At 41.5% G+C, this 11,541-nt stretch overlaps 1 protein-coding gene across 1 annotated transcript in view; it reads right to left on the minus strand.

The window, feature by feature from the left end:
• Nucleotides 1-11,541, minus strand: part of LOC101859067 (cytoplasmic dynein 2 heavy chain 1) — a gene marked incomplete at its 5' end in the record, with an annotated part of 43,239 nt that overhangs the window by 28,520 nt on the left and 3,178 nt on the right. The window contains 11 exon segments of the mRNA XM_013090431.2: nt 645-764; nt 2,255-2,380; nt 2,957-3,196; nt 3,744-3,886; nt 4,598-4,820; nt 5,163-5,395; nt 7,097-7,246; nt 7,870-8,140; nt 9,336-9,480; nt 10,112-10,263; nt 10,485-10,731. Of these exon segments, the coding sequence (XP_012945885.1) occupies nt 645-764; nt 2,255-2,380; nt 2,957-3,196; nt 3,744-3,886; nt 4,598-4,820; nt 5,163-5,395; nt 7,097-7,246; nt 7,870-8,140; nt 9,336-9,480; nt 10,112-10,263; nt 10,485-10,731 (2,050 nt within the window).

Consider the following 11,541-nt stretch of genomic DNA (forward strand, 5'->3'; position numbering starts at 1 on the left):
TAGTAATGGTTATTTAGTTTTTTTTTGTTAGAGTAAAGAGAAGCACATCAGACAATTATGGCTATTTGTGCATGACAAGAACAAGACAGACAGACACGCAGACAGACAGATAGACAGACAGACAGAAACAACATAAGGAGGGAAAAGAAACAGGACTTATTAGTTACACCCTCTACCCGCCCTCTAAAGTTTAACCAATTTTCAGTCATCATTGCCTGACGACGAATTTTTTTGATGTTGAGAGGGCAATATATTGACACTTGTCACAATAACTTTAAATCAACAGTAATAACAAACACAATGAGAAATTCCAAGGTCATTAAAGATCTATAATTTGCACTGATTTGAGTAAGATTTTCTCAAAGTATGTGATCTTCATCCACAGTTGAGAAATTCTTAAGGGATTGAAACATAAGCGTGCACATATTCTATGATAAAAGTAAAAGTGGAAACATTAGCATTCAAATACGACTTATGACAAATTTGAAACACAAGTATTTATAAGTAAAAAAGCTGGTTGTCACTATTTGACACTTAAAATCGCTCACGTCTCAAGTCATTCCTGAGATGAAAATTCCAGAGATGAAAGACATTAAAAGATCACATATAACATCAGGACAGTACACACTATACAGGACACATACCTCTGCTAGTTCTGTGTCAATGGCCTTCTTCCTCTTCTCCAGTACTTTGTTCTCCTCCGCAGCACTTTTCTTCAACTCTTCCATCTCCAGCTTCTGGTCACCGGCGTTCTGCATGCTCACCTGAGCACAGAAAAACAGCATTACTCATTTTGTATTAAGGTCATAAACAGGTACTTATTCAGCAAGTTCACCTCCTGGTCAAACACAAATAGCACAATGTGAAGGTCACGAGCAAATAGGTATTCTATATGCATGCTCATTTGGATACTCAGAAATTACACAACATACTTTATTCTATCTATGTTACAAATAGGTCCTTATCCTGTATGCTCACATGGGTACATGAAAAAGATAAAATAACATGAGTCACGGCGCAATGGAATCAGGTGCTCGTCAATTTTTGGGTATGTGGAGTTATTGGTATCATCTTAAAGCTTGTTCATACGTCTTGCTTTTGATGAAAAAATAACCATTCATCTCGGATACAAGTCGATATACTGGTGATTGAAGGAGGTGGGGGTCGCATGGTTTCAGAGGCATAATTAGCGAGAAAATGGCTGCCAAAGTTAGTAATTTCCATAGCTTGAGAGTCCGTGGAAACGGAAAATTTCCATTTTTTGTGCTTTAATCAAAGTTTTTAAGTATAATCAAAACATTAATCTTTTCTTTAATGGATATGAAAGGTGTTGAGCCAAAAAACAAAAATTCGATAAAAATTCTCAAACCTACCGAAAAATGCCAGTTTCTTCACTTTCACTATTTTCACAAGCGCCTGCTTTCACCATGATGCTTCTCGTATAGCTAATTCTATGTCGAATACAAACAGGTGAGCATTGTGCATGCTACGCTGGATACAAACTAACAGAATATGACTCACTTTGTTTAAGTTACAATTTGGTGAAAAGTTTTCTGCATGCTCACCTGGATACGACTAATTTCTCTGTGATGAACACAAGCAGATAAGTATTCTATGTGCTCAGCAAGATACACACAAACAGAATACAATAAGACTAACTCTGTGAAGATGGCAGTCAGATAATTAATCTACATGTTCACCAAAACACAAACAAGCATAACTCACTTTGAACAGGTAACAAACATGTAATTGATGCTCACCTGGTCATAGAGACATAACATAACATGACAAACTCTTTGCAGGAGAAAAGGTGAGAATTCATAATATTAGTTTTACTCTGACTGCCACCAGTCCTGAACAATCTCATGTACAAATGACCACTTTCCGTTTCCTTGCGTGTGTTAAAAAAAATATTACAATGACATTATCTTAGACGACCATCTATCTTACACAATGACTTTTCTCCTTAACTGCACAGGACAAGTGCAACTGTAGATCATTGTACTTCCACATGCCATGCCGGCCTGTACAGTGTGCCATTATCTTACCTTGTGGAACCCAATACAGACTGCAAGTACTCTCATACTGAAGTTATTTTCAACAGGGCATGATCATCAAAATCGGACACTTTGGGTGCCACAAAACAGGATCCTGGAATAACACTTTTCAACCTTGATGCACCAGGTAAATCATAGACAAAATGACAGACAAGGGAGAAAAACGTTGAATGACTAGAAAGTCTGCAGAGACTTACTGTGATTTCCTTGAGAGCCGCATCAGCCTCCCCCTGTTTCTCGGCCAGTAGGTGGCTCTGTTCTCCGGCTTTTCTCTTCAGGTCATCCACCAGGACTTTGGCGTCATTAAGTTTGGACACGCCCGCCTGAGAGAAAACAATACAATGTTTAGTTGGTTTTGGTTACGGAGAATAATTTCATTAGCTAGCTGTTCAGAGATACTAAACCCAAAATTAGGAAAATTTTATGAATGTGCCTATGATCAATGCTTTTCAGTAAAATCCACACTGAAATGTGTTTTTAAATGGATGGAAAAGGTGTTGTGACCCAAAAAAATCTATAAAAATTGCTCTACAGTGAAAAAATGTCTGCTTCTTCCATTTCATTACTTTGATGAAGGCCTTACTTCACCATGGTGTCACACACAATGGGTGTTAAAAATAAACTCACTCATATCTTAGAGAGATGGATACACTGCCATCTGTGGTGTAGCAGTTAGGTGTTTTGCAATTGCACGCAGATGACCATTCCTGTAAGAGGAGAATTTTTATTGCATAGATTGCATTTATACAGTGCTCTATCCCATACAAGTATAAGCTCTGAGCACTTTTTCTCAGAAAGCATAGTCAACTATGGTCCTGACTGATTGGTACCGAAAGCCACAGGATATAACTGGTCATTGAGGTGTGAAGCCATGCACAACAGACAAAATACTCCCCCACCTGTAGATGCTGCTGCTTCTCCTGAATGCTGCTCTTCTTCTTCTCATACACGGACTGGTACGTGTTCAGGAACACCATGTAGCGGCGTGGCGTGGCACCCAGAGCGCTGCACGACTCGTGTACGTGAAGGAAACATTTCAACAACTCTTCTCCTCCGGACAGCTTCTTCTTGTGTCCCTTTGGCTCGCCGATCGAACCACCCTCGATCTTTGGTGGTCTCGTCAACAGCATCCATGGGACCTAGGGGAAAGAAAGGGAGGGGGAGGGTTGTGAAAAAACACTGAGTGACTAAATACAGACACAGGTTAAATGTGAATAAATAGTGGGATACTATAAACAGACAGTGCTTTACTGTGAATAAACACTGGTTTATCATAAACAGATTCTGGTTAACTATGAATAAACACTTGACTATTATGAATAACATTGGTTTACTATTAACCCCCACCTCTCCCCAAATTATTATCAACCAACACCAGTTTACTAGGAGTAAAATACTGAGCATGTATGAATAAATACAGGATGATTATGAATAAATACTAGGTCATTGTGAATAAACACAAGTTTACCATGAATAAATACTGAACTATTATGAACAAACACTAATTTACCATGAAAATAAACACTGACTTATTATGGACAAACAATTAACAGTGAGCAAACTCTCTCTCTCTCCACTCCATCTTCCACCCTCTGAACCAAGGACTGTCTGCACAAGGCTTGACAACTGAAAACAGATAGCAGATTACCATGAACAGATTTTCTATTACTATAAATAACCACTGACCTTGACCATGCTCTCCCGGCTCCAGCCTTCCATCCACTGCACCGAGCACTGCTTGTACAAGGCAGGGTTACTCTCACAGTGTAAAGTAAAACTGTTGGCTGTGCTGTCCATCACCAGGACGATGTGCAAGTTGTGTAACACACCTGGGTAACACATATAGGTCAAGGGTCAATACACACACAGGTAACAGATCAAAGTGGATTTAGAGATTGGGAGGGGGGGGGGTAGAGCTCCATCTTACTGAACAATTGGGCCAACATGCAAGTACATGTAGATAGCAGGATATGTTTGAGTACAGACACACTTATTACCCACGAAAGTTAGTTTAGTTTTAGTAAGAATTTTACAGCACTCGCAACTGCACAAGGTCATATGAGCGCCAGAAGATTAGAGGTGTTACAAGAGAGTAACAAACATAAAAAAGAAAAAGGGGAGATAAGGACAATAGATATTACCCACAAAAAACACACCAATCTGCTCATACACACAAATGCACACATATTCTTATATATATATATGGCAACATACATCTGATCTACAATCAAATATAAACCCACTGACACACATGCCTTCACACACATACAAACAAGCATACATGTGTGTCTTTCAATATCCGAGTCTAAAGCAATATAAAGCAACAAATAAAGCATCAGAAGACATCATTTTCTTTCAAGACAAAAGTAAAGTTCAAACCACACAGAAAATTTTAACAGAGCCAATTTCCAGCAACAAGTGCGTTGAAAAATAAAGCAATTCAAAACAGTCTAGTGATTATGAACAAATCAAAAAAGGTCAAAGGGACAATAGAAGAAAAGAGAGACAATTTTAGTCCAAATTCTCCATTTATCACTCACGAGCGGCAAAGAAACTGATCATAGTTCCACGGAATCCGACCTCTGATGCCAGATCTCTGAGCGGTGTGAGCAGGGGCTCCAACTCCTCAGGTGAATACAATCCCGGCACTTCACCAGCAGACAGGAGACTGTTGACCAACTCCAGGAACTGAGGCTCCACAAACTGGTGGTCTTCTAGCAGGAGGACGACCTGCTCACCCTCTATACCGGCTTGTTGCATCACCTGGATAGGAGGGGGGGGGGGAACCACAGACAGATAGATGGACATTACAGAACTACTGGGTATCGCCCTCTATACTGCCTTGTTGCATCACCTAGGGATAGGAGGGGGGTCATAAATGGACATTACAAAACTACTTGGTTGCCTTCTATGCCTGCTTCTTGAGTTACTTGGGGGGGTATAAGGACATAGTTAGGGCAGGCTGCCTCTTTTTCCATAAATCTTTCCAGCTAAGGTAAGGTATTCAAGACCCTGTGATGACATGTGTTTTAAAAAGAAGTCATCTTTGTCTTACTTCTACTAAACAAAACACTAAAAATGAATGGCCTTGACATGGGCACTTACCGTCTTGAGATCATTCTTGAACTGCTTGAGGCCATAGCCCCTGGAAATTTTGGGAGAGAAGAGTTGCATCTGGTGCATGCTGGCCACAACACTGACCGCTGTCCGGCGACCCACGCCGCTGCGACCCGCCATAAGCAGTGACCCGCTAGGCTTGGTCAGTACACGGTCTACCCGCGCCATGTTGTCTAGGACCTCACGGAAGATCAGGATGTCCAGCTCCCGGTTTTCTCGACCTAAAGAGACAGACAAATAAATGAACACACAAGTGTGTGTATAGCATGTCAGTGTATGTGTTCCATTTTTTCCACGACCTTACAGAGGATCAGGAGATCAAGTCCCCATTATTCTAGACCTAATCGCACAGACAAATTATTATTGAAGTACATCTGTGTCTGCATGGCAAATTAGGGTATGTGTGTTATGTCTTCTAGGACCTCAGGAAAGATCAGGATGACTAGTTCTTGATGTCCTCAATCTTATGGAGCAGAAAAAGGTGTATATGTGAGTGTGTATGATGTGAGAGTGTAAATGTGTCATGTAGGTAGGCTATATGTGAGTCTGTGTAGCATATGAGTGTATGTGCATGATGTACGTATATGTAAGTGTATATGTGTGCAGGTGTACATTCCACATGTTGGTATATGAGAGTGTGCGGTGAGTGAACAAGTGCATACAAAATGTCATGTACTTATACAACTACGTGTGCACAGCGTGTGAGTGTATGTGTGTCATGAGTGTTTTTCTGACCTCATAGGATGGATAGAGATATTTGTGAGGCAGTGTAGTGAAATCAGGCGTTCGTCAAAATAAGCAAAGCGAAGAAAGTGGCATTCTCCGCAGGTTTGTGAATTTTTATAAAATTTTCGTTTTTTGCCTCGACACCTATCATGGCCATTAAAGAACACATGTGTGTGGATTTTACTGAAAAATCATGACTAAAGGCACAAAAAATGTACATTTTCAGTTTCCACTGATTCTCAGGCTAAGGAAATAACTTATCTTTGGCGCCCATTTTCTCACAAATTTTACCTCTAAAACCAGGTGACTCCCAGCTCCTTTATTCACAAATATCTCGACTTATACTTAAGATAAATGGATATTTTTTTCATCCAAAGCAAGACAAATGAATAAGCTTTCAAATGGTACCAATAACTCCACGTGCCCAAAAACTGACGAGCGCATGATTTCACCGCATCGTGACACATATACAAGTGTATGTGTTTCCTGTAGGAGCATGTGTATGTATAAAGAACAAAAGTAAATGGGTGTCAACCAGGCATATGTGTGTCGTCTTGGAATATACGAGGGGCATACAAAAAGTTTTTTACCTGACAATGAAGGAATAAAGGTAGAAAGCTGAAATTTGGCACTAAGCTTAGTCTTTCTCTATGTAGTCGCCTCCCAGAGTTATTCACGTTTGCTATCTGTGTATGACCTTGAAAAGACCTTGAAAATAGAGGACCCTCTGTAAGTCAGAAAACCAGCCCTCTACTGTTTCTTTGACCTCATCATCACTTTTTTTACACCAAGATTTTATCTCAGCATAGGATGGGCAATCATTTCCATATACGGCATGCATCTCCGTAAAAATATCCTGTAGTTGCTTGCCCTGAAAGAACAAATACTTCATTACTGCCCGGCACTCCATTTTCTCCATTTTTATGTTGAAACTGGTGAACATACCCTCATTTACTAACAGTGCCTTGATTGTTAAACAAGTAATCTGAAATTTCCTAAAAATTTAAAAGCAGTCTAGGAAGATGACTGTTGGCCTTCACCCCAAATTTCAGCTTTGTACCTTTATTCCTTCATGGTCAGGTAAAAAACTTTTGGTATGCCCCTCGTATATCACAGAGACACAGACAGACAAACACACACACAGACACACACACACACACACACACATAGACAGACACATAGACATTCTGACTCACTGTACATCCTGATGCCTTTTTCGATGGTGGCCTTGAGATCTTCCTCTGACAGTTTCCCAAGTGGCTTGCCAAAGGGAGGTAATGGGGCGCCTGCCCCGACTGCTGGACCTCCTGAGTCTGTGCGGGCCCCCCAGGTCACAAAGTAGGTGTCTGATGGAGAACGAAAACATCATAAAATTTTCAGCAACACATCACTATCGAGGGAGGAACAAGAATCTTACACAATCTGGCTTCACAGATAAAAAAGGGAACAGATATGACAGAAAAGTTCATTTTGAGAACATTCATTTTGTTTTCTTTATCTGCCACTTCTACAATATCCAGATTATGGCAACCTGTGTTTGTGTTGAAGCAGTTTGGTGCTTCGCCATTGCATGCAGAAGACACAAGTTTGTTCCCATGCGGGGAGAATTTTTATCAATTATCTTGGTCTTTCTGCAGGTATGTTGTATCCAGCTCAGCCTGGATGGGTCCCAACAGGCAGGGTTAAAGCCCACCTCCAAAATAATCAGTGTTGATGGAGGTGTGAATTCACAAAAATATTTTTAAAAATTTGGGGCATACGTCTGCAGTATGAAAAATATAAACAACCTGGTTTCAGGAAAAGGCACTGAGGGGAGGGTCAGAGTACAGAGTGTCTGGATAAAGGGAGTATGTAGAAACTTATCCTGGCCATAAAAAGTGGTGACATTTTCATGCTCCCTTTGCTTTAAATCTTCAAGTTTGACCTGTGACCTCTAAACTACTTCTTCATCATACACATTGTCACTTACTGTCAATGTTATCAAAGATGTCTGCAGACCAATCAGAACGCACAACCGACATAAGCATGTTGTCGAACTTGCTGCGGTTGTCCTGGCCAACAATGCGGTCACGGAAGAGCCGCCTGGCCTCATAGGCCCACACCTCCAGCACGGTGTCTGCAGTATTGTCCTTTGACCCTGCCGTGAGGTCGTAGCGTAGCAAGGCCAAGGTCCAGTTGGTGAGGTCACGTGGTGTGAACAGGTAGTGGCTGTGGTCATCCACTGTGAATCTTGACCTTAGCTGTGAAGGTTGGAAAATATTCTCTGATCAAAACGCTCTGAAAGTCAAATCTGCCCAACTACATGGTTGAACTGATTGACATCATTTGACTTTGAGTGAAGAGAAGGACATCCACACAATAACAGCCATGTAGTGCTGGAAAGAATCACAACTGATAGACAGACAAACAAACAGAAAAAACACAGGGAAACTAGATGCACGACCTACCAGGGGCACCCTCCAATCTGATTGACCTTCACCCCATTTGAACACGTTTTTGGCTACTTAAGAGTAAGTGTCTTTGAATGAATGTTTATCTTTGATATGATGAGCTGGACAGTCCTAATAACAACAATACAGGTTCTTCAATAGACTCAAACTTTAGTTGAAATTTTTGTACAAGTTTTACAGCCCTTGCAGTTCAAATGGGTCATTAGAGTATCAAAGATTAAAAGGGTTACTAGAGAGTCAGATACAAACAAAAGAAATATTTTTTGATATAAAAGAAAGAGGAAACGACACCTTAGCGCCCATCAGCCACCCACAGACTCGAACTCATGCTGCAATACAGGGCACTGAAGTGGTAAAGTAATATGAATAGAATGGATAAAACATTTATTGCCAGACTGAAGGAGTCTCCCATCACAGAAGATATGAGAATATGAATTGGTCAATCAACTTTAACTGTTTAACTCAGTAAAAACAAACAAACAAACTAACAGTTTGCAGAAAGAGAATCACATTGACCCTATAGCCACTATTCAGTGCAAGGAAAAAAAGCAAGACCAACAAAAAAAAAAAAAAAAAAGAGGGAGAGTAAAAATGTAGCAACAACCAGTAGCACTGTCCAATCATTTTTATGTAAGAGGAAATAAATAAGACTTTCTAGTTACACCCTCAAACCACCCCCATATGAAAAGAAGTAGGACCTGTCAAAAGCACCTTCCAATCACCCACACGAGCAAAGAAGTAAGACCTACCAGGAGCCCTTCCAAGCTCCCACAAAAATAAAGAAAAAGCATCCTCCAACCACCCAAGTGATAAAAAAAAGTGGGACCTACCACTGGTACCCTCCAACCACCCATAGGAGTTAAGAAGTAACACCCTCCAACCACCCAAACAAGTAAAGAGGTAGGGCCCACCAGTAGCACCCTCCAGCCTCCTGCACAAACAAACAAGACAAAATAGTGAAGTAGGCCACCCTGTAACTCCCCACCTGTTCATAGAACTGTATCATGCTGGCGGCCAGAGCGTGGACCTTGGAAGCACTGCCCCACACAGAGTGACGGGCCAGCTGCCGGTGCATGATGGGACGGAGATACGCACTGTAGATTGTCTGGAGTTGGTCACGGTCTGGGTACCTGGCGGGTACAAAAGGACATTATATCTTTTTTTTCACCTACTTTTTCTTCTCCCCCCCCCCCAACCAGGGCCAGTCATTGACTTAGTAATTATAGACGGCAATCATTTAAGTTTAATGCCCCTCTTAGCAATGAACATTTATCTAAGATGTTATACCTCCAAATTTAACATCTATCTCTGATAAAACTGAAGTAAGTGAATGGACGGTCTTATTTCTCCAACAACCCAAGTGCAAGAACACTACATTGAGGATCTAAACCACGGCCATCCACACCATAGACTAGTGAGATAATAGGTACTCTAACATGAAATGCAACCATCTTATCACTAGACTTATGATCCTTCCTTATTTTAGACATCAACAAGAAAAATGAGAAGGAAAATGAGGAGCTGTGTAAAGCCACTGTAATTCACACAACTATTTTGCTTGCAACAAAACAGAAGTTCCACATGTGATTTGCTAAAATGTGGAAAAAAAGTGAGGTTGTTGATGCAGTAACAATAGTGGTTGTGGCTCATAGTTGTGGTCAAAGTTCTTGTAGCAGTTGCAATGGCTATGATGACAACATTACAGCCAGTTACAAATGTGGTAGTTATTGTTGAAGCTGAGGGTGGTAGTAGTTGACATACCCAACGTTACAGACACGCACGACAGAGGTGAAGCGAGGGGTCAGTTTGTGTCGGCCCAGGGTGGCACCGGCGTTCATGCTGGCCACAATTTGGACACCTTCCAATCCAACCCACTCCAGATTAGAGTCATAGAAACCATTGTAGGTCACCACCTGTGGAAATTGAGTGGGTAGATGAGGATGGGAGTGGCTGGGGTGGGAGTGTTAGAGAGGAGAGAAGATGACAACAGCAAAAACAATGTAATGGCAGATGATTTACACCCCCCCCCCCAATTCACAAACATAATCCACAACCACATGCAAAACACACAGACACACACACATAACACACAGACGCACACACACAACACACAGTGGTAGGCACACTCATGTACCTGCTGTAAGAAAGCAATCATCTGACAAGTCCCCCACTTGTCTGGCTTGGGCAGGTTGATGTCCTTGAGATAGAGCAGCAGGCGCTCGCAGTCCTTGGGTCGGTAGACGCGGCCTGTGTTTGTGGAGATCACCATGCATGTCTGGCTCAGCTTCTGCAGGATGTGGCTTGGGTTGGTCTGAGCACTGCAGTGAACCATAGCCACCTGCGTGGAACGCAGCTTATCAAATGCATGTCGCAGTAACAGTCTGAGGAGAAAGTGGAAGCACAGGTTGTAAAGAAATGTTCCTCCTGAGTTAAATGCAACCTCTCGAATGCACAATGCAGCAACAGTCAAGGGAGAAAGGGGAAATACATGTTGGAAAGAAATATGATATAGTGTGACTACATGGCCATCTGCGTGGAACGCAGCTTCTCAAAAATGTCACATGGGTAACTGTGTGGAATGCAGCTTCTCAAATGCATGATGTGGTAATAGTACAATCTGAGTATGTAGTCAACACATGCTGTACATAAATTTTAACTTGAAATATATGTGAAATGACCCCTGTATGATCAAGCAGACCCAAAAGATGGCATGTCTATAAGATTTCACTACAGTCCCTTTGACTAGACATTTTGTAGAAACTTGCCATTCTAGCCTCCACAGAATCAAACTAATATCCAGCAACCTCTAGAGCTATCCAGTTATCACATATGCATGAACCTTTTGATTGAGATTCTCGTGCTAAACCTCACAACTAGGAAACCCCGAAATATGACAAACAACAAAAATTTTATGTGCCATAGACTAGAAAGCCCCTGCAATAACCAAAACATCACATGAGTGACTCACACTTTGCCACACCCCTCTAGCACCACATGTGAGACTCACCCCTTGCCTCTAGACTAGGAAGCAAACAATATGTGTGTGACTCACCTCTTGCCTCTAGACTAGGAAGCAAACAATATATGTGTGACTCACCCCTTGCCTCTAGACTAGGAAGCAAACAATATATGTGTGACTCACCCCTTGCCTCTAGACTAGGAAGCAAACAATATATGTGTGACTCACCCCT

The sequence above is a fragment of the Aplysia californica genome, unplaced genomic scaffold (assembly GCF_000002075.1).
Source record: "Aplysia californica isolate F4 #8 unplaced genomic scaffold, AplCal3.0 scaffold01276, whole genome shotgun sequence".
Taxonomy (NCBI): Eukaryota; Metazoa; Mollusca; class Gastropoda; order Aplysiida; family Aplysiidae; genus Aplysia; species Aplysia californica.